The sequence below is a fragment of the Pithys albifrons genome, chromosome 4, assembly GCF_047495875.1.
Source record: "Pithys albifrons albifrons isolate INPA30051 chromosome 4, PitAlb_v1, whole genome shotgun sequence".
Taxonomy (NCBI): Eukaryota; Metazoa; Chordata; class Aves; order Passeriformes; family Thamnophilidae; genus Pithys; species Pithys albifrons.
In genome coordinates, this window is record NC_092461.1 from 93179631 (window position 1) to 93204435 (window position 24805).

Genomic DNA, 24805 nt, shown 5'->3' on the forward strand with positions numbered 1-24805 from the left:
CTCTCAGGATTCTTCGTATATATCAGTGAGGCATGAAAAAAAGTTTCCCCATCTTTTGTAAAAAACCCCAACCAACTAACCAACCAAACCAGGGAATATAAAGCAAGAAAATATTGTAATTAAATAGTGTAATAGATGCACTGAAGCTAAATTAGATTTCACACAAACCTTTATTTCTGGCACTCAAATATATAATTTGCATTCTGACAAAAAACTTCCATGTTGTGCACATATGATTCTATGATACCTGCTTCTTTCCAATTCTCAGCACTGAGAAATTTCTTATTTCATAGGTACTATCCTTTATTTATATGTAACAGATGCCTAGGTAACATCTCATTTTAAATAAAAGGAGGCCTAAAGGAGAATTGCACCAAACTGCTTATTAAAGATTGTGTTAGACATCGGCACTTTCCTAGTGGCCTTTTTTTGTTTGTTTGTTTGTTTGTTAGAAATCCCCAGAATGTTTTGCTACCATGAAATTGGTAAAGTGCATTCTCTAGGATGAAATCCTCTGAAGCAGTCCACATCCTTTATGTCATGCAAAAGGGCTTTATATTCTCATTTGTTCATCCACATCACACACCCTCTGCATCTGTTTATTCCTTGTTGGCTAAAATATCAGTTCACAAGAATTGGAAATCCTGTTCTCTTCACCTGAAAATCAAATGTCACTTTTCTTCTGGCATGTTACCATCATTTCAGCATTTCAATCATGTGAATCCTTCATATTTCTGTATAAGCAGTGTCAAGTATCTTCCTGCTAATGATCACTTCCAATTTCTCAGTTATTAACAACTCTTTTCACACTGTGTGCATAGTTAACATTTTTGTTCTTTATATATTCTTTATATTTGCTCATCACAGAGTACCTAATTAATTAATTTCACATATAAGTATCTGTACTGATAAGTCTCTCTTGACCACTTTTTCTTCATTTGCAAATTAAGTATCTTCAGAGCATGGATAAAGTCAAGAAACACAGAAAACTGATTTTTCTCTTAACACCAAAAAAGAAATTACATTTGCTGCAAGTCCTCTCCCACTCTGGGGAATGGTTCGATGCCACATGAAACCCATCACTACCCATCAGGCCAGCAACTCACTTCCTGAATCTTCCACCTTCTTATTACTTTTGGAGTTTGGAGAGGTCACTGAGAAGGTCCTGCAGGCCCTGTTTTTGTCTCCAACTCCTTTTGCAAATCCTGGAGCCAGGCAATTCCTGTCAGTGCTGACTAGGACGGTCTAATCAGGCTTTGTCTATTCATAAAAATGTCAGTGAGCAATGGATTGAAAAAAAGACTGAAAACTGTTGATCTAGGCATATTAATTTTAGTACTGCATGAAAATACATGAATGTTTTTTTCTCTGGAAATGGGAAGTGGAAGAATACTGCAATGCTATAATTCAAACCCAGCTATTGCTGTTGCAGCCTGAGAAAATGGGGGAGCTTTGCTATCCTTCTCTTCCCTCCCTCCCAAGGACACCTACCTCACCTAACTTGATAGCACAAAGTTATGTATTTCTTACAAGCCTATACAGCATTCTCACACACTGCTAAAAATGCTGCCCAGTTGCAAGAGTGTACATGCCCAGTGCATGATCCTAACCCTGAAGTCTCTCTAGACATCTTGTTACGTCATTGTATCAGAACAATGCTCAACTTCAAATTAATTTCCAAAGCTAAAGGCATTAAGAAAGCCAAACTAAGTTAAAGAGCATCTGATTTTAAATTACCAATCAAGCCATATCACTGTGTAACTGCCCAAATTTTCATAAATAGGGAAGAGGAGCACAATCGCATTAGCGTTAGTGTTGTCAACCACCTTGAATTTCCTCTTGCAGTACATCTTACCACTTCCTATAAATATAACAAAAATTGAACACAGTTTTCAGTCTTTGTTTCAGCAGAGCCAGCAAGAAACACTGTTTCCAGTTCAGGTTGACTAATGCATGTACAATGATAACTGTTGTTCCCAGGCGTTTATGCAAGCTCTAACAGTCCCCCATCACAATGGTTTGGCCAAGACTGAACGTACAGAGGTTTTAGTGGTTTATTGCCAAAAAGGAAGGTTTATATTCTGTCTTCTGTTGAAGCAAAAATCTATTAAGTCCCAGCCCATGTTGAAGACCCACAATTTTTAAATGAAAGTCAGATGGGGAAGGAATGAAAAAAAAAATCAAAATAGTTAATCTGATTATTTCAAATAAATATGATAATTAGACACCAGACTTCAATCTGGATTGCAGTTTGGTTTTGTTTTGTTTTGGTTGGTTGGTTTTTATAATAAGGGAATACAAAGACTAAGAAATAAGAATCAGTTTGTGACTGAAGTCCTCCAATTTTTCCTATTCTATGAGGCATCAAGCCCCATCTCTGCCCAGGAGAAGCCCAAAGTCCACAGTCTATTTCTCAGCAAGTAGCCCTGACCTCCTGCAACTCAAAAGTCTGGAGATGTGACTCAAACGCTTGATGGAGTCCTTCACCCTCTGAACTTGAAGCCAGACATTAATACAACTCCAGTGAGTTGAGAAGAAGAAAAGGCTACCAAGGAGAAAAAAATGGTAAGCAGATGGACTAAAAGGCCAACACAGGACGAGCAAGCTGGTGGCAATGGTAATGTTCAGTGTCTGCCTTTGAACTCAAGTGTGTTTGTCTAGCAAATATGCAGCCTCGGCTATCAGGTTTGCTGGCATATGCAAAAACATCTCAGCTCCGTGTAACTGGAAGCCAAAAACATCGACACTGCACTCTAAAAAAGGGCACAGTAGAAAGATATATGGAAAATAATTTCCAATTAGTAAGTTTCACTTGCATACCACTACCTGATGATGAAATCTTGAAATTCCAAAACTAAGAAAATCTCACTGACCATGGAGGTCAATGAAAGTTTTGTCTGTGACTGTAATAGGTGGGCTTTTATTAACTTACTAATATCGTTCAATCAACAGTCAAGAAGGCAAAGCAGAAATTAACAGAAAATCCTTGCTGTGTTGCTGGAGCTCTCACTGTTCTCTCATGCAGCCACCCAATTTTGATTTGTGGCTCCACAAAGTGTAACAGGTCAACAGAAGCATTACTGAGTTCAGGAAACAGAACTTGAGACATCATAAAATAAAGCTGTCTTCTCCCAAGTGCTGCAGGGATCTGGGCCTAAGAGATCAGAGAAATGATTAAATGGAAACCATTGACCATAAAAAAACCAAAAGAAATAGTTCATAAGACAGTTCCCGCTCTACTGATTCACAAAATATTTTATTAAATTTAACATCAATTTCATCAGTCCAGCCCACACAGACAAAACATTAAAGGTGCTCACAAAACCTATCTACATGGGTTTAGGAAGACCTTGGAAGAACCCACATATGTATCTCCTACAGGCAGAAACCCTCCCCCCACACCCCAATCATATAAATAGGTGTGCCAAAATGACGTGAGCTTGTAGGGATTCAAAGAAAAGACTGTACAATTTTATAGAAAACATGAAAACAGAAAAATAACAAAATACATCCCAAACTAATCAAAACAGACGCCAAGTCTTCTGAGGGAGAAAGGTTGAAATTTTCATCCTTCTACACATAAGCATACCTTCATCTGATAAAGAAATAAACTCTTCTTATGAGTTGACACCCTTCTAATCAACATTGTAATGAGCATGGTCAATGACCAGACACATTGCTATACACATACTATTTGTCTGATTGAGTAAGATAGATCCAATACACCATGGCAGAAATGATCTTGTACTGGCAAAGATTAAATCTCATGTTTTCAACTGGACCATATGCTTTGACATGGTCAACTTTATCAGAAAAGAAGTTCCCCGACAAAACGCATGTTGTACCTGAAACACAATTCTTTTTGTATTAATATTAGTGGCACATCATATCAATTAGTTGCAAACCCATTTTTTAAGTATAATCACTTTTACATGAATCATTTAAACACAATTTAATGAAAGATTCATTTTCTCTAACTGTAATTTTTTTTTCAAAAGAATTATTGCTAGGTCTGATCTTGCAAGTTTTATGCATGTTAAAAATCCACATAATGTTAAACTTACTTGTGTAGTCTGGAACACAAATGAATAGCTGTTTATCTGAACAGCTTTTCCCAAAGCATCACCTTTAAATACCACTGACTTATTTCTTTAAGAAAGATGAGAACATCTCCATTTTACTCCCAAAACAGATTCAAGCATGATTACAAACTTGTCAAGTGCCACGAGCATCAAAAATTGTCACAACATTTAAGGTACAGTATTGTCAGGCATGTGCAACCTGTATGCATCTAGAATGTTATCTGTGCAAAAACATGCAGACATACTCTGCCTTCATGTGTAAATCCACACTGTCTTCACTGAAGAGTTTGTGGTAGTCACTTAGAGCAGAATATGGCCTACATTTACCTTCTTTGTATTTAAAAGACAAGAATAATAATTATTAACTAGTATCTGTTAAAAGGCCCAACTGCAGAATGTTTTAGTAGAAAAATAAACATTTTAAGTTATTGGCAGATTTACATTAGTGCAATTATTTTGACTGCCTTACTTCCATATAGTAGATTAAAAAAATATATTGTCACTTGTGAAAAGAATGTAAGACACTTCAGAAGCAGTTATATAGCTGCCAAATAAGGAGAAAAGGAGCAGATTCTGTACCACTTTACATAGCTCTCAATCCTCAGTGCCTTCGAATGCTCCAGGAAACAAGATATACAAGGCTTGTAAACTAATTACAGTTCTTTCCATACAAAAATATATCACTTATGTGATTTTCAAAAGGCTGACTAACTGCTGACTAGAAAGAGCACATTTTCCATTTTCAGCTATATCCTACAAAACATCTGGATCAACTTCTTTCTTTGAAGAACCATTTTTGGTAGTCCGAGTTGGTGCATGGCCTCAACAATGGTGCTGGGTTACCATTGTAAGCGTTTGGCTCTGCTTGTACACACTTCTGGGTTTGCAGGTGAAACAACGTACCATCCTATGAGAGACAGAAAGAAATTTTGCTTTTCGGGTCTTAAAAATTACAGACATATCACTGTGTTTTAAAAATAACAGAAGTCATTTGCCACAAATAAATATCACACATATCCTTCCGATGGAGCTGTGCAGTAAAGCCAAAATGCCTAACTTGAGTGTCTCTGAAACTTTATCAGAAGACCCTGCTTGTAAACTCACATTAACATTGCTTTAGAGTGATTCTTGTAGTGACAACTCAGTCTGTAAAGTATATGCTAACTTCATTCACTTTCACTGCCTTTTGTTGCTGCATCAGTACATGGGCAGAAAAAAACAAAGCCAAGTATAGGCATTACCCACATTTAGTATCTTATTGCGCATCCTGTAAGTAAAAGGTAAATGTTATTCATTAAGTATAGATGCTGGAAATATTTATAGCAAGAAATTTTCCCCTCTCTTCACAGACTATATTTTTGGTGGAGAAAATAAAAATACCTAAGTGTGTTCCTTGCCTACAGATTTGTGTAGAGTTCACTTGCTTTGCTGGAGGACAGCACAGCTGTCTCAGAGGTGTAAGGTAAGGCCTGACAGGCCTCCACAGTCAAATTCCCTAAAGAACACATTTTGAGGCCTCAGGCTGTCCTGTTACAGTAGTCTCCAAGCACATTTCATCTCCAGTTCACGTCTCTCACTCCAGTCCGGGAGCACTGTCAACAACGATAGTGAGCTGCAAAAAGGCAGTGTAGCCAGCCCTGGAGAACTGCCCTGCCCTGAGACCATCCCTTTGGCCTGGATGACATTCCCACATGCAAACCTTTTTGAAAGCCTCTAGCAGCTTCGAAAGAAAAATGCCAACACCCTGTTTCTGAGCATAACCCTGAGTCCTTTGGAAGTCTGCTGCTTCCATCATCAGGAATATTGAACTTAATTGCACCTGCGCCGCAGCTCCTGATGTCCTGCCACGTTTTCTTGTTCATGGGCTTGCTGACAGACTTATCTGCTGAATGACTTTCCTGTTTCCATTGTGATAATTCTCATTTTTGAGTGGACTAATCAGTATTTGCCTCACTCATTTTTGACTCAGTGCCCGTAAGAACTTAATTCTTGTCAGGCTGCTGGGAAGGCTGTTCAAATCTTTGATGATGCTACATCCATAAGGACATCTGTCTGACATTACTCTGTGCAAAGCAAAAGAAATGTGGTACTGACACCTCACCCATCACTTGCCTTGAAAGCTAGGGACTGGTGATTTTGATTTAATGCAGTAGAAGAAGAGGAATTGGAGCTGAGCAGTACGTTCAAATCACACACAGGCACAAGAAAGAAGCAACATTTAAAGCAATTTCTAAAGTTTCAGATGCTAAAAGTTAATGGTTAGGAATGCAGTGGAAGCAGATGCATTCCAAAACTTTTTTCAATTATTCAGTTTTCTCAATTTCAAATCTTCAGTTTTCTCAATTATTTCCTGAAGTGACTGAAGAATCTTCAATATATTATTATAGATTAATGCATATGACCTTGAGCAATTTTGTTAAAAACCAGCATTAAGAATGACACATCATTTATAAAGTCAGTCTTTTAAACATTTTTATTCAGTAACACTAGTATGAGCTTCATTCTGGACTAGATTGAGTGAGTGGATAGTAATTGTCATGTATTTTTTTAGCATTTACCCTGCCACTGGTGGTAGTATCTAGGCATGAAATTTGTCAACCATAGATCCTGTAGAGTTTAGATGCATTATGCAAACACATGATATAAATATAACATTTTGATATATTATGTGACCTTTTCCCTTAGCTGAATAATAACACTCCAGAATCTGACCAAGGCCATAATTTTTCATCCAGCTCATTTTCTCTCAGGCATTCAGGAATTTCTTTAGAGATTAAAAACTACTAAACACAAGTTTTTCTAAGATCATATTATACTTATTAAATATACGACACTTTTCAGTATTGCTCCCCTTTGGGAGTGGGCTTTAGGGTTGAAAAAGACAGCTACAGATGTGCTGAGTCTCCACAGCCAATAAGATGTGTCCTGTGTAGGGACAGGAATAGGGTAAAAGGTATTTTTGATGGTGCATCACATTACACAACAGCACATTACATTGCAGAAAAGGGAGCAGTCCTGGTGGTCGTGGGAAGGGTTACAAGAAATGGGTCTGCCGAGGAGAAGCAGCTCAAAAGTAGGGAAAAGCATAAAGTAATGGTGGTATGTGAAGTATTGGGGATATATAGTAATATAAATATTGGAAAATAAAATAAGTCAATGAAAAGAGAGCAGAAGTAGGCCAGCCATGAGACTGGCTGGGGAAGGGGTATATTGAGGCTCATCAGATCTCAGGAGAAGACAGCAGGGGTGAGATGCATGAGAATGTTCCCATCTCCTTTGAGGTTATCAGGGGTGCTTTCCTTCCTCTCATGTCCCTATTCTTTATGACTGGCATACTCTCTGCCTATGCACTGCTGTTATCCTGGTTCTGTGTTTCGATATTAAAAGCCAAGATAGCATATTTCTCCCAGAGATCTGTGCCAGTGTTGTGACCTGCATGATGTGTGGACAGTAAAATAAAAAGAGAAAAACCTCAACAATTCTCCTTCCACCCACTCCCAAAATAAACCAAACCCAAGACCAATCAGGCACACTTACCTCTCTGAAAACAAACTTCTGGTTTTCAGGAACACTCTGGACATTTTCTTGACACAAGTACATTGTCAAGTAGTCAGTCCCTGAATCAACTGCTGCACAAACTTCTGGCTGTCGGGTGTTGTAACGTATTTCATTATGGGATGTGTACTCGAAAAACTACAAACCCAAGAGAAAAAACAAAGGACAGCAGTCATTTCAGGTGTACACTTGAGAGTATTTATAGGAGTATATACTAAGATATTATAATTAAGTTCACATATTAAAGTTGCTATTGTGAAGGGAAATTCTGCCAAATATATCCAAGGATCCTTAACTTCTGCTGTTTGTTTATTATTTTACAGAAAATCAATCTCATCACAGCACTGCTTTACTCTGGGAACACTTCAAATGGATGAAATGCTGAATAAATGTCCTGATAAACAAGCATTCCAGCATTAAAGAACTTTAAAAATTTGATTGTAATACTCTCCTTTCACATTCTAGATCACCCTCAAAAATAGTATGGAAAACAGTTTCTAGCCTGACATCACACCTTTTTAATTCAGTTTTCAGAAAACAGTACTAGTTTTAAATAAGGAATTGCTCACTGCATAGTTCACCTGCAGTTTGGTCAGGGTTCATTTCCAGTTATTAAGTACTCAGGATGCATGGTGATCAGCATCTTCTTCTATAATGTTTTAAGATATTATTTGAAGCAAATCACTTACAGCTGCTTTTAAATATGTACACGACTTTAAAGAAAATTTACTAGCATTGCTTGTTGTATGATATTCTGTGGAGGTGTTCTGAACGTGCTCTAAAACATCTTTGCTTCTGTTGCAATTATGGTTGAAGACTTCCTTGGAATTTTTATATTTATAATGGACATCTGCCAACTTTTGGATTTTCATTAAAGAGTGGTAGAGTTTGAGAGTTGCTTGTATTTAGCACACTTGTAAATAATTCAGATGACTATAGTGCATGGATGTGTGTTTAGATCTGAGTTAGATTATACTCAATAGAGTAGAAGATAGTTTTATAAACGTCAGAAAATTGCTTATTACCAATAGAACAGCTGCATTAGCAGAAACCAGTAAAAGGATAAGGGAGAGAAGGAATCCTCTTTTGTTTTGTTCCACCCCTGGAGACTGTAAGGCTTTGTGATGGGGGCTGTACAATTGAAAAATGTGTATGCTTGATCATACTGCAAAAACATCCTTAACAACCACCAAGGCTAATAACCTTGAAAGAGAAATTGAAAATGGAGTTTCAATGTAAACAAGACCCTGTGGTTACAAAGTCTGCAGTCATCCATTTGCAGGTATAAGAGCTCTAATCTAGACTTCTCTAATGGTAGTTGTTTCATGAAATATGACCCTCCCATTATCACAATAAAGAATTTCTCTGCCACGGTGCCTGTTCCAGCCTCACACAGGCCAATGCTGCCCACTGCATCACCCTGTAGAGCTTTGTGGCTTTTCTTTTCCAGCAATGATGCAAGTGAAAGACCCCCCAGAATTAAGCTATTTGCTATCATTCCTTTGTGGTAAGCCACAAAGGGAAGTGAGTGTTTCAAGAAAGCAACATCAAGTTTGAAGTCTCCCTGCTAACATAACACCCTGGAGATCATGATTTTCCCCTGAAACCTATTGCTAGAACCTGTTCCTATGATGTAGGCTATACTGCCTTTACATTTGTTTATGCAAAAAAGTCTCATCATCAACAAAAGCAAATTGCAAGAATCTTGGTCCTACTATTACTATTATTGTTATTTACCCTATAGGCAGGAGCTATTCCCTGGCCTTTATGCTTTATTCCCAGGTTCATTATCCCAGTGGCACATGGAAAGCCTGCCACTTTGGGCATCACAGTGAACTAGAGAGGCACACATTTTAATCCTATGGTTTGTGAATAAAGAAAACCCTACTCACTTGTGTCTGGATGGACCCTTTTTCAGCTGCCACTTCCACAGGCCATATTTAGAGTCTTAATTTTAGGTGGATTTATTAGCTATAATAACTCTTCAGCCATTTGTATTCATTATCAGTGAAAGCCTGGAAGCTGCTTATTGTACCAGATGCATCAAGAGTAGATGGAGCAGCTACTAGACCAGAGCTCTTCTTACTACTGACATCTTCTCTGAAGGTCTCTCAAGGACTTGCACCAGATTTTGAAGAGCAAGTAAAATGGTTAATTTCTGGATAACTTTAAGGAATGGGGTTATAGTATACACAACCAATGATGCCTACCTTGTTGTACAATGAACATAATACAGTTCATTACCCTATACTCCTTCAAATTGTATAAATACTTCAGGTTTTGGGCTTTTTCAAACTGTGGTAATACTTTAGATAAATCTCTTCCTCCTCAAAAGATGAAGTGTTTTTTAGTTCTCTTTCTTGCCTTCTGTGGGCAGAAAGAAAGCATTTCCAACCTGATGCATGGTCCAGTAACTAGCAGCCTTACTGCATTTCTTTCCTCCTGGGAATCAATAGACTCCTTTAAGTGCTACTGGGAAACTTGATGAGGCCTTTTTCCCAGCGCCTATGGCTTCTGGACAATCTACATGATATGCCCCAGCTGCATCAGTGCTAGCTGGTACTAGGGCTAGCAGCAGATTTTGGCTACCTCACCAAACCCTGAAACACACTCTCACCCACCTCTGTGCCTGGCTACTGCTCTTCTGCATGCAGGAAGAAGTTTGCACTTGGTGAGTAGAACAAGCAGAGAGGTTACCAGGTCTAATACTCTTTTTGCAGAAAAAGAGTGGCCTTTCCTAAATTCTTTGTTTGCCTCTCACTATTTACCTCAAATTTACCAGCTGCAAATGTGAGTACTGGGAAGGATACTGTCAGTCAGTGTTTTGCCATCCTCTTACCACATCATGTTGACTTCCTGCCATCATGCACTGGTGCCCTCGGTACTGCTTCCCAGACAAAGCAAGAAGAGCAATGGGCTCTGTTGGTGTTGAATTTCAAAGCCTTTCATTCTCATCTACTGGGGCAGATACTTTCACAAAACATAAGCACCCTGAGGTGCAAGCACTGAGTAGCCACTGTTTTGCAGATTTCCTGCCTCTTCCATATACACTCAGCTCCTATCACAGCAAAGTTATCCTCATCTCCTTGCTATAATGAATGTGCTAATTTTAAACCTTACTGCTTACAAAAAAGCAACTCAAAAGGAATAATGGGAACCCTCTCAATTAGGCCACAGATTCAAGGAAGTATAGCAACAAATTACCAGGGACTTCAGCTTTCTAAGAGTGGTTCTACTTACTGTGATGTGAAACTGAAGCAGGTGCTGAACCTTATGAATAACCAAAAGCACACAGCTCTCTCCTCTCAGCACAGTGCCCTCAGATATTCAGAGGTCACTTCGAGTGGAGATCTGCTTTCAATGAAAAGAGTTTTGCAGTAGTCCCTTCCATAAACAGCTACCTGTCTGTGGTGTGGGACAGGGGACTGGAGTGAAGGAAGATTTGCTGCTAAAGCTGTGTATAGGCAATGGGATGAGAATGCATTTGAGGAGAGCAAAGATCTTGGGATTAGGAGGGTAGATTTTCTTCTAAGAGACAAAACAGAAGTTAAGGTCTGCCTGTTGCCAGTAAACATCTGTGAAACTCTGTGGTTGTTGACACTAGAGGATGACCAACCTTGCCACCATCATTTCATCAGCAGATAGGGGTGGATGTACATATGGGACATTTGACTGTTTTGGTCCTGGCACTGTCATTGGCCAAGGAATTCATACCACCAGGAGCAGCCTGCTGCCTTCTAAGAATGACTGTGAAAAGCATGGTGGGATGGGAAGGAAATGGAGAGAAATTTCCTGCTGGTAGGTTTCACAGCTATTTATGAGTCAGAAAAGGGAGGTGCAAGCTCAGCAACCCTCACTTCCACTCCCCATCTCACTTGTGCTTCCACGTCTTATTTTAGTCTCCCACTATTCCCTCATCCACAGCTGTTCCTCCTGTCCACTTAGTCTCTTGCAACTACATGTCACTTGTACTCATGCCCCTGTTTGCTAACTGGTATCTCTGCTCGCATGTTCCGTAACTGCCCCTTTCCACTAAAATATTTTCCAGTGACTCTGCTTAGTTCACTCCCCCTCCCTGTAGCTCCTAACTATTCCTTCCTCTATCACACATGCCTGGTTCATCACCTGTTGTCCAACCTCTGTCCCAAACTACTACTGCTCTCTGTCACCTTGGCCCTTTTTCCCTGGCTTCTGCCAAGCCTCCCATGTCTTTTGTCCATTTCACTAATCTTATTTTACCCATTTCCTGTGATTGGCCTTCCCTCCTCAGGCTCTGCAGTTCTCTTGAGTCATCTCATATTTTCTTTTATTGGTTTATGTTGCAGTCAGGTAGTTTCTCCATTTCTCCATCCTCCTCCTGCCTGGATGCCAGCAGAGGGAGTGGTTTGCACAGTTCAGAGAGTATTGGTGCTTTCAGCCTGGTGCCTGCTACTGCAGGTACACGGATGCATCGTACCATCAGCAGAGATGGAAGAGCATTAATATCCAGTGATATGATATCCGTACAGTAAATTCAGTTCATCTTATAATGCTAGCTAAATAAATGATAACTGTAAAAATGTCATCTCATGACAATTCATCTCTCAATTGTACTCTTTTGTTTTTGCCTATTATCTTACGTCTTTATTTCTCTTAGTGAAAGGGATAAAATTTAAATGAACTTTTTTTGCTCAGAGAAATACAAAAATATTCAACCTGTCTCCTCTCTGTAATCTGTAATATAAGGAAAAAAATAAATCCATAAATACCTTCTGTGTGTAAGCATGTAATCTTATACATGAAATACTTCTTAATGTATAAAAGCAATGACCTCTTAAGAAAGTGGCTTAACTGGGTTATCTGATTATTAACTTCTCTTCAATGTAAGTGTATAGAAGTATGATGAACTTGGGTATGAAAATGAACTGAGGGACTAAAATGGGTTGGTGGGGTGGGCCTTAGCATGACCAGCATACATCTGTGAGTATTGAGACCTTTTGGCTTTTACGGTGCAAAATTTTTCTTCTGCCTTCCCCTGCATCTTAGCCTCCACAAACATTAGGAAAGTTAAGACCTCAACCAGACATAAGCTAATAAATAATACTAAATAGCAGCTCTAATACTTAAGGCAATACACTTGCTATCAGCAACAAATCTACTTCCTTTTAAGATCTTAAGTACAGTGTTCAGATTGTTGTTCCTTTTCCCTTTCTCAGTAAAATGCAATTCATATCAGAAGTTTTCTCCTCAATACAGACTTGTTTTTCACTCCTTGAGCCTTTTTGTTTTCTTTTAAGCAGAATCCAGAATGATAACAGATACACTGCTTATCTGCCACATCGATGGTTCTTTTTCAAACTTGATTTTCCTTTATTTTTCCTTTTTCCAAGCATTCCTAACCAAATGATTAATTTCCTTAAAAAAGATGCAAACAGTCAAGCCACCCAAGCTGTCACAGGGTTATGTACAAGAAGTCTCACAAGACCTCTGAAAATCAGCACTGGTGAGACCACACCTCAAGTACTGTAGTTATTGTAATCTGGGTTAGAAGCCAAAAATCAAGATAGGCAGGCAAGTATATGACACACATCAAGCACCAAACCTCAATTCCGGAAGGTGGTCACTCAAAACCATGGAAAACAGCCACTGTAACTTGGCACGCAGTGCCTCATAAGACTTTTACCATGACATTATGCAGAGAGGTTTATGGGCATGAACTACCCACTGCTGCACACAGTGTTTCAATCAGCATTAGAGAATGCAGGACGGCACCAGTGCTTTCAGCTTCAGAAGTTAAATCCACAAGAGTAATGTGAAAGTGTTGAAGGGGATCCCTGCTCTTCAGGATTGTGGAGCCCGAGCCCGGGAGGACATTTCTGTAGAGCATGGTACAGAAGATGCAGTTCAAAACCTCTTGCAGTTATACAAGTACCAAGAGGAAGAGACATGATGACAGACCCAGGTGGAACTAGGTGAGGTTTACAATGTTGTTAAGGGGTTTGGAGGCATGGGCAGACAAAATTTCAAAAGTGTGCCAGTCTGCCCAAGACCAGCTGGAGATGAGCGAACACTGGCCTATAAGCACTATAGCTGCACTGCTGAGCTATTAAACCCTGCTAATGAGCTTGCAGAAAGGCATAATAAAGGTATGAATGAGTTCTCTGGGTAGACACATCTTCACAATGAAGAAAATCTGACCTGAAGATATCTCAAAATAAAAAGCATTTAGTGCAAGAATCAAAATTCTAACCAAGATCACCTTACTGTGGCAACATATTCTCTCAGCCCTACTGCAATGACTTTACCACACTTTCTTACATTACAACCACTGTGTTATTCAAAATGAAAATAAAACACAAATCTTACCTGATTTTGTCCCATGCCATGACATGGGTAAAGTATGACCCTATGTCCAGTTACTTTCTGTTCATTTGCTGGGTTATAATCCAAACAGAAGTTTTCCATCCCTCTGTTCTTCAGCTAATCAAAATAAAAGAATATTTTAAAGTATTAGTTTGAAGCAAGGGAGATATTGTGTAGTCACTTCATACCCATCCTGCTGGGCTGTGAGATCCATCCCCAAACTGGTGCAGATTAACTGGAAGAGGTCAAACGGATCCAATGGTAACATCTCTCAGGCTATTGTGAAATAAAGTTGTTGGGATCATACTGCCTTTGAGCATTGAAACAGCCAGGCACAGTGGCTTCCCCTAGGAATGACATTGTGTTCCGGTGTATTTGCAAAGGAATTAGGTAGAAACTATGACAAACTGTGCTGAAACCCAACAAGCCAGCAAGTCATGCAGAACAAAATAGTCTGCCGAGTCTTTTTATATCCCCCCAAGAGCTACTTGTTCAATTTCCTTATGAAAAGATGACTACATACTTCTCTCAGTTTGTCAAATGAGAGATGTTAGAAGCATTTGTTCTCAAAAGGACTCCAGTACCCTCTTGAGGTTGAACAAGCAGACAGATTTTAAGATCAGAAATCAAGTAAGCAGGCAAAATATGTATTTGGAAAAAGACACTAGGTGTGATATTAGGTGGTCTTCACTAGTGTTCCTGAGCTCCGACATAAGAGGTGCATAACTTTTAAATTCAGTTTTAAAGTATTAAGTTAGCTGATTTTAAAAACAACTGGCTAATTAGCAAGGATTTGCACTGAAGTATTCAGGAGGCAAAGGTAACTGAAAATAAGTTAAATAATGCCATAACAAGTACTGATTAACCAAATTTGAAATTACAGAGAGCAAAACATGTTCTGTAAACAAGAAGCTGAATGTCGCTGTTACTGAGTGTAATTATATCACAGACAAAAAGAATAAGCAGCACAAATCTCAGAAGAGTTAGTTCAGCAAGGTGTAATTTCACTGCTCCTCCTTAGTCATGATAATTTTATCCTCAGTTCTTAATGTGGAGAATGAAGGAACACAAAGGGATTGCAGAAGGCTAAAACCAAACAAACAAGAGAAACCCTGCAGGACCCAAACCCACCACAAAGCAAACCACACAAGTTGAAAAATTAAATACTTGTGTTCTACATGTTTTGCCTTCCCAGGTTCTACTTTCAGTGCTACCCAACATCATCTTTCCATTGCTTTGTGCCTATTCCCACACTAGACCACCCCAACCCTCCTTGAGCAGTCAAAAGAAGACATTTTGTTTGCCTTCCTAATGCGAGGCAGGAATTACACTTAGAAAAACAGGAAAGAGAAGTGTCTTATGGAGATTACTTTTATTGCTATCTGAAACTACATAAACCAAACAATAAGGCTCTCATGTTTCTACATTTTACATCAAGAAATGTCAACTTAAAGTCATAACCACTTAAAAATGGTAACTGTTTCTCTAGAAACATAATTCAGTTTTGGTTGTTGTCAGCAGCTTTCTTTGGGATCGCAGGATCTCTCAGTATGTTTATTAATGTATGACTTTGCCTGACTGCTGACTCCATGGCTAGCAACCCTTATCTGTGGTGCCCTTCCAGGCAACCCGATGCCTTTGCTACCACTCTTTACCATCAGCTCCCGGCATATGCTCAAGCATGTGCTCCCCCTTGTGGCCCAGAATATTAAATACCCTATTTGAAAATGCCATGCACCATCAGAACTACTGCAACTCTCCGATGCATGTCACTCGATGCCCAAATACACACAACAAAAGCTGTCTAAAAACCTACTGAGCTTAAGCTTCATTTCAGATGGTTTAAAAATGAGGCTGTACTCCCAGGATGCTACTATCTTCTCTCATTTTCTCTTTCATGCATAAATGCTTGTGATACACGTCAACATATTCCTACATGTACACGGGCGTATTTTAACCTGGTTCTTTTAGTTTGTTTTATCAGACATCAGGAGATGCTGGTTTGTGCCCACACTTCATCAGGAAACCTAATGGGTATTCAAGACCTAATTTGTGGCATTAGTATATTCTAAGCTTTTAAATTACCTGATCTGAAATGATACAAAGATTTGAAAATTTGCACCATTTAGGGGGAAAAGAAATCTATCCTCTGGTATGAGGCAGAAAAAAAACGTATGAGAGAATTTGTAAAATATTTTCTCTTGTTAAATGATGATACACAATTTAAGTTCATTTTACCTGAAAGAGCTCTACCAAAACAGTGATCATTCACTCATTTCTGAAGCTATCTTTGTTCCTATATCCAACACAAAAAAGTCATGCAGTAAGAACAAAATTTTCTCTGTGACTTACCTTAATTCTTTTGCAGAATGCTGCATTAGAGAAACAGAAGCAAGAAAAAATGTTGATCACCTTGCCATTGAAACACATAGCTCAGTTCTAAAACATTCTACCTATGCAGGACTACTGGCTCTGTCTTTCTACAACATTTGCCTCCTATTGAAACGTTGCCAGTTTTACTCTACAATGACATTTAGCTATCACTCTGCAGGCTGGGATAGGTAATAAACAGCAGTTAAATGCCTTCCTGACACCAAATCCCATCAGATCTTAGAAGCTCAGCAGGGTCAAACCTGGTTAGTAGTTGGATGGGAGACCTCCTGGGAATACCTGGGTTCTAGTCCCAAGGATTTCACTGTCACCATCCAAACTCGCTTGGCCATGGCAGATAAACCTTAGGAGTTAAAGGGTGGGACCAGTTTCATGCACGCTGTGCCTCACCTGAAAAATCGACTGCGCAGCCTCAAAGGACACACCCACGTGGGTAGAGCCCTTCCCAAATCTTCGTTCAGTTTACTACCAAATACTTGAATTTCTTTCCACCTCCTTTTGAAAAGTTTCTTTAAAGCTTTCAGAGGCTGTACAGCCAACTAAGTAGTGCATATTTTCCTGTGATAGGCATAAGATCTCCAGGTCAAGTCAGTCATAATCTTGGGTACCAAATCAATCTCAAGTGGCAGCTCTACAATTTGGATTATAATGCAGTTTTAGAGGCATACCCTAGAGGAGGCTGTTTTGGAGCCTAATACCTCTGAGAACTTGGAACACCAGACATGCAATATTATTTTTGATAACAAAATTTAAGCCACATAGCTAAGATCTCTTCTGTAAGCCTGTCCATGTATATCATGGGATATTTAGATAATTTACGTAACTTTCTCTTTCATGTCACAGCAAAACAAAATTCTTCAGTTTTAAAGGCATAGTTTTAAAATCTTTCTTCCTGTTTTTTTAACGTTATATCTGGTTTAAATTAGAAGAAAATTATGACTAAGCATTTGGAAATTAATTGAAGATGAGGTAGTCTTTGAGGAAAATGTAGAAGGAAGATGCCAATAGAAAAATTCAAGTTTTTTATTTCCCAGCTGATTCAGTCAGTCACAGATGCCTTTATGGAGAGATAGCAGAAAGAGCCACTGCATAGATAGTCACAACAGACATCTATCAACTTAGTTGCTTCACGTTCAGCTGGAAGAAATATCAGCTAGTTTGAGTAGAACAAAGAAAAACTTCTCGTGTCTCTGCCAAGTGATCAAACTTACAGAAAAGAGTAAAATCCGGATTTTTGTGTCATCACTCTTTTTTAAAGGCAATCTGAATGCCAAGTGCAAACCCAAATTCCCTGACTGACCATAATCTGTATCCTCAGATATGCACCTCAATGCCAGCAATATTTAATATATACCTTAGAGGGGAAAGGAACTCTGACTATTCCCTTGCTTTGCAGACATGCATTTCCACAGTCACCAATAACATGAGGAGACCACAGAGCTGCCCACTTCCTCCTCTATCTTCATGCAGCTCTACAATGCAGCAATGTCACTGGATTAATATTAACCACACAAGATGGCTCAAAGTTTTTCCTAGAGATACCCACACCATCCCTTCTCAGAGTAGCTAAGATTTTTAAGCAGATCTAGTCTGTGCTATCTAGGTGGGCAACCTGTACAGGGCTGGGGTTTGAGTCTTTTTACGATTTCACATCAACCAAAGCACAAATACAGTATATAACTTGTTGAGTAAGGACATGCTCAAGGATGGCCAAATCAGATGCTATGCCAGAAAAAGAGAGACATCAGTGCTCTACACAAAAGCCTAAAAGGTATTATCAGCCTTTCCAGAAATGCTGACAACTTACTATTTTAACCCATCAAATGCCTCCTGCCCCACAACGAAATTAATCAAGTCAAAAGGTTTAGTTCATGTCCCACACAAAGTTCCAAAGCTATATGAAAGCCAAAAAGATCAAAATTCGTAAGTTTAAATAAAGTTTTAGGCAGCTAACCTTTCAGCCAACCAAACATAGTAAGGATATTTTTATGTACATATCCAGAAAAAAAATTTAGCACAAGTGTGTATTTGTCAGTGCATGGCACTGAATGCTGCCCGGTAATTCTTGACCCTATTTCAATAACACATGGCTGACTTATAAGTAATCTTAGATAGATTTTCAACATCAGTTCAAAAGTGTAAAGACTTTCAAGGGAGAGATAAATCCCCACATTCCTTTGTATTCTCTTTGAACAATTAAATAACCTGACACTAAGCTGAGGTGTTAACAAAGCTGCCACTTTTAAACACAGTATTTTTGTGAACTAAGAAAGCACTACATAGCTAAGGCAGAGTAAGAACATGATCAATGATTCATTGAAGCTAGCAGATGGGACTCAAGATCCACAAATCAGTTGAATCAGTAGGTGTAATTTTTGCACTCTCAGTTTCTTAGAGTACAACTGTACTTGAATCACATTTTAAATTCTTCCTCCCCTAAAAAATGGGGTAATCTTATTACACTACAAACTAGATGACAGCATTTAAGAATTGTTTTTAGAGAAATATATAAAGTACACCTGAATTACCTTATAGATACCTCAAGCAGCTCTGAACAAGAACTATTACTTCTAGTACTGTCAACACCTTGCTTGAGGATGGTAAGTGCAGTTAAATCGTGAATGAAACTGCACAAATCCATTCCCCTCCCCAGGGAATTTGAAGCACCATCACCACCACCAGTGATGTGGAGGTGAAGGATGAAGATGGAGGGGAGGATGAAGTTACTGAAATGCTTCTGGAAGGTAAGTCTTATATCTTACGGCTTCAACTGTCGCTGGCCTTGTTAGTAGCAATCCAGCACAAAACAAAAACCAAACTAATGTACCAGTGTTTGTTTAAGGTACTGAGTAACAGTAGGTAATACCTTTTATGACAGTGATCACACAGAAATACCAACTCAAGTACAAGCTCCAAGACAAATGGAGGAGAGCGGTAACTCTCCCAGATGCTCCTAAGGGCTTTGCTGACAACTCATGCTCTCCCTGTGGGAGCTCCCACAGCTCTCCCTGGGAAATAGTTCCCCTTGGGAAACCACAGCATTTCCACATAAGAATCTTTTTCATTCAACAAGTAACAAAGCTATTACAGCAGACTGTGGGGAGACTTTGTTCCTCTATGTTTTGTATGCACACAGTGATCAGATTTTTTCCTTCCCTGAAGGAGATCCAGCAGAGACTGAGTAACTGAAGGGCAGATGGCAGCAAGACAAGGGCTAGATGTGATGCAGCAGTGTGGGAACGCATCTTAGTTGGATCTGCAGAGCAACTGAGCTACCAGCAAAAGTACTTTTAAGTCCATGTGGCAGTGGTAATCAAGAAGGTATTAGATATATCTTTGCCTGGCAGAAAGGTACAGTTTTGTCTTCCTAAAATTCAGCAGGCATCTGGTGATTTTTCAGAAGAAGCAGGTATTTGCTGCATCATCTCTGCCTTCATCCCTTCCAAATGAGATTACAGCAATGTGATATACATGGAGCTATAGCTGATATTTATTTCTAAGCTGAAAATAGCATAGAAAGCTGTCAACTCTTCAAAAGAAAGAGGATTCTGATATTGAACCAATTGCATGTAAACCCTTGTTGGTCTAAAGTGACCTCCAGATTAAAAATTAACATGTTGGGTTTGACATACAGAATCCCCTATGATTTGGGAGCACTTAGCACCAGCTCTCTTTTCTATTACCAGAGCATCATAGTTTTCATCAGGTAAAATGTGCAAAGACAAGTTTCAAAGTAAGCTCTCTTTTCAATTCTACAACTAAAAACTAAAACACTCTACTATTCTCTTTTCTCACAATGCAAAGTTCAAAGGAACAAAAACATCATCCTTTGCCACCTTTAACAGTCCCAAGATGTCACATAGAAAGGAGAAATTCATGGCAACATTACCTCTCACAGAACTCTCTCATAAACATGCCCTAAAATAAAGATTCTGACAGAACCTACATTTTAAAGCCTACCAATTTTAACTGGATTCCACCAAAATCCCAAACTGATTTTGGTATAAAAATAATCTTCACACTGAGTTAGTAGGAGAGCTCGGAGAACTGCAAGGAGGCCCCTTCGCAGCAGCCACATACCATTCCAAAGAAGCCTGGTCTGTCCTCGGGTACGTGAAGTTCCGGGTACACGTTCTCCAAGAACCATTTGAAGTCCTTACATTTCAGCTTCTCTCGAAGAAGTCTCCTTTCTGTCACATCTCCATATGGTTCCTGAAAGAAAGCGGAAGGGGGAAAAAAAGAAAAGGAAAATTTAAAAAACCCATCTAGAACAGATGCTCTCTTTTAAATTATCTATATACATTATTAGGAACCGTATGCTACAGTGATGAGTAGGACTTCTAGCCAGGAAAAATCACCATGTTTGGGTGCTGGATTTGATTTCATTATCCTTAGATTTGTTAAATGTTGACAAAAAAGAACTGGAACTGTGCAAGTAAAACTTTTAAATATTCTAGAAGACAGTTTGTCTCAGAAAAGTCCCTGAAACTGCAAGTGAGGAAGCCTTTGAATACAGATTGCTAGAGACCAAGAAGGAGTATTGGAAAATAAAACTTCCTTTAACTGGATAATTGAAAAATCTCAAAAGCAGTGAATGAATCTGGAGGATTTTAAATTATGCCACCATCCATTTGCAAATTACCTGTACAGTTTTACGCTTAACTGATAAAATTTGTAAAATCTGCTAATGCTTTCTTTGAACTTCATAGTTCTGAGGGGTGGGGAGTATGAAATCTCAAACCTCCACAAAAAAGCTTTCATTGCAGGCTTTTTCCCTATCTATGGATTGAAGCAGAGTTCACATCTTTTCATGTCTCTCTTCAAAACCTTATCTTTATATTGACTAGGGACTTCAGAGAGTCAGCCATGAAATAACGTTCATAGTCCCCAGATTTTACAGGTCACTTGACACACTCTTTCTTCAAACAACAAATGTATTTGCATTCCTCAAAGCTGCGGAAATAACCACTGAAAACACAAAGCAGATGTAAAGCAGAGGCAGAGATGTCTGTTTGAATAAACAAACACCATGACATATTAGTTCTGAGGTCTGAACATTAATCTTGAAGTGAAACTTCATGGAACCAATTTTTGCAGCCACAACTTCCATTTTTTTCCATTATGTTACAGAACTGATTATTTGAGTTGAACAAAGTAAAAAGGTCTGGACTCAACTGATGCAACAAGTGGTGCACAGAGTATTATTGAAACCAGAGTTCACTGGCAGCAGCTCTGATATGGGAAAAAACACTACCGAGTTTCAGCTTACATCCACTGTGCTGCAATAAGCCAATATGCCAAACTTCCAATACTAACACACAAATATCCTCTAAGTTAAACCTCTGTCATTATACAGACATAAGCTGCCCAGCATTTTACAAGAAAAATTATCAACGTTTATTGTTCTTTTTGCATATGAACAGCAGAATCAGGCTGGCATTGCCTATGGGTGAATCCCATATTTCTCTCTAAGTCAGACTCTAATAAAACCTAAACAGCTTTTATGGTGTGAAAGTAAAACAATTTTTATGAATGCGTAGACTATAATAGTCTAATTGCTTAGTTTAATCCAAAGGAACAAAAGAGGGAAGTTAACCAAATGCAGCTTCTCCAGCATCCTCCAGCATATCTTTTAAAAGCCTAATGGTTTCAAGAGCATTTTGACCCCTGGCATATCTATAAGGGTGGGCCACTAGTTCCCTGTGCCCCAGCCGTGTTCCTAAGCTCTGGTCTTGTGTAGCTGGAGATTGGTGCCCAGAGCCCACTGCAGGGCGGCTCTCCCCAGGCACAAAACCAGAAAGACAGCACTTAGAAAACTTCCCATCCAAAGAGTAGTGCCTGGGGAGGTCATGCACCTCCAGAAACAAGCAACGCCACAGAATGATTTCTTTTGGGCCTGAATTCTGGGCCTTGTGCCAGAGGTTCATTTCAGCCATTTCTAGGCATTGTGAGGATATTTCAGTGTTACGTGTCTTCCAGCCTGGAAGCCCCTCAAAATAAATATGTCCAAGTTATTAATTGCACACTGCTTTACTGTATCGACATACTCAATTTTCACAGTATTTATCTCCTGAAAAATTTTGCAAGCAAATAATCTTGTATTTTCCTTTCAAGGCTAATAAAAATATTAACTTCCCCACCCCCTCACCCCCCAAAATAACAGAACTGATACTTGAACCATTTTATTAGGAACATTTTCATCTAAGTTCCTAGGACTTATTTTAATTAATTTTATCTTTTCAATATTCATTTTGGCTTTGGGGTTTTTTTAACCAAACATGGTGCAGCAGTAAATCAGACAGAAATACCTATTTTATTTCAGTTTACATCAGTCCAAAGTTTTACAACTATCACAAGACAGGCAGGAGGGAGTGAAGCTGGTAGGCACTTAGTGGGTTAAAATAATTTGGATTACTACCATGCTGTTCACTTAAAGGTCTACTGTCCACTGAAACTTGTCGATTTGTGTTCATTAATTGTCTGAAGTCCTTTATTGAGAGAATCCTGTATCAGCCATTTCACAGAAGTGAAGAACTGTTCCTTACTTTGGTCACCTCACTTAACATTATTCATTCATTCATTCATTCATTCATTCATTCATTCATTCATTCATTCAATATTCACATAGATTTGGCCTTTTTCCACTTTTACAGGATTTCTAATTTTTTTCAAGGAATTAAAAATTATATACATTCTATGCTTGAGAAAAAATTTTAGAAGTAAGAAATGAACATTACAAGTACTCCATGTTAAACATTAGCTTAATTAATAGCTCATTGAAAACAAATTCTGCTGAACTTGCAGGAGCAATGGACTTGAACTCACCAGGCGAGCATGTGGGTTTCGGTGGTAATAAAGTTCTTTATAATCATCCATCCACACTTCAGCTGCACGGACACTGTTTGCCAGAGCTTTGGACCGTGAGTATGGAGCTTGTTTGGGGAAAACATGACCTACATGGGAGCAAGGATGGACCTCAAGACTTCCTCCACACTGCCATATCTGAGCAAGGAATCAACATTGCATATCATTAATCAGAATCTTTGCAAGCAGGATAGGGGAACAATAAGCCTGTGTAAGGATAATACCTTCTCAAGAATATCACACCATACCATAAGTAACACATACAATAATTTTGTGTCTCATTTGATGAATAAACCAGATAAAATTACATCCTTGTTGCTGTATTTGCTCTGACCTCACAAGGAGATAACCTCATCTCTGTTTTTTTCTGGTCTGCAATATCCCTTTTTAGCTTTACTTTCTCATGATAAGATGCAATCTATAACATAAGCAGGCACTGTTTAAAAGAAAAAAAAAAGCACGTTTCTTTTCCAAATTAACCATGTCAATAGCCACCTCAGAAAGACACCAATGGCTGATAACTGATTCTTACCAGAAATCTTTGCCCATATTCTACTGGAAAGCTGACTTGACAAAACAAGTAAGCTTGTCCTATTATTGGAGAACAGCAAGTTGTGTTCCCATATCTACATTCAGCAATCTAAAGGAGAGGCACAGATGCCTAGTGATAAAAATTTAACTAATCATTTTCATTGGAAACCTGGGAAAGGAGCCCCAGACCCAACAAAATGAAATGAAGAGAGAAAGAAAAGTACTTCTGTAACTAACTTCTGGTGGTCCAATAGACAACAGTGAAACAACATCCCCTATCTAAACCAATACTTCTACTTGCTGCTAAGGGAAGTATTTGTATCTGAATGTGGAATTGGCAGAACTAACTCTGCCCTTATGCTCATCCTCTTGCCTCTGGCTCCCCCGGTCAGGAAATGTATGGTCCATGAGACAAAGCCTGTAAATAATCACCAAGTGGATCCATTACCCTTGTCACTCTGTGCACATTTTTATAATTATACTCTTCTCCTCTGAAAACCATGGACTTTTGGCAGTGCATCTACATAGCCACTTTCTCATCACCCACTCCGATCTTGAGTTTGATGTAATGAAAGAAGGTATAGCTCAGTATTTCCTCTTAGTTACTGCATGTGACCACAATGTGGCAGATACCCTGTTTCCAAGGGGTGCCTGAAAAAATTTCTGAAATTTAGTTTGATGGGAAGAAAGGCAGGACATATTGCTGTACTTGAACTATCTTGAGACTATCACCAATGACTCTGATAGACGTTCCACAAAAGATTTTTAGAATTCTCCTTGTGTATTCAACTGTGCATAACTGGCAGATCATCATTCCTTTGTAAATGGAGGACAAAGAAAATTAGCTGGGATAGTTTTAAGGGGTAGAGGTTTTCTCCCTGATAACCTTCTTGTATAAGACATACATTTTTAATTACATGTTATTCAAATAAACACAGCAGGAGTAAAAGATATAAGTTGCAAATAAAAGTTCTCTTGCTAAAAATGTCAGAAGGTTGGTGATGGGACTTCTCCCACCTCTCTCTCTCAAGGATTTTTAG

The 24805-nt window shown here is 38.8% G+C and overlaps 1 protein-coding gene across 1 annotated transcript in view; it reads right to left on the reverse strand.

Moving 5' to 3' along the window:
* Positions 1-3212: 3212 nt before the first annotated feature.
* Positions 3213-24805, reverse strand: part of GALNT12 (polypeptide N-acetylgalactosaminyltransferase 12) — a 46580-nt gene continuing 24987 nt past the window's right edge. The window contains exons 6-10 of the mRNA XM_071553151.1: positions 23196-23372; positions 20451-20582; positions 13983-14096; positions 7620-7775; positions 3213-4989 (exon numbers count right to left, since the gene is read on the reverse strand). Coding sequence (XP_071409252.1) covers positions 4852-4989; positions 7620-7775; positions 13983-14096; positions 20451-20582; positions 23196-23372 — 717 coding nt within the window. The 3' untranslated portion in view covers positions 3213-4851. The remainder of the gene's footprint in view (positions 4990-7619; positions 7776-13982; positions 14097-20450; positions 20583-23195; positions 23373-24805) is intronic.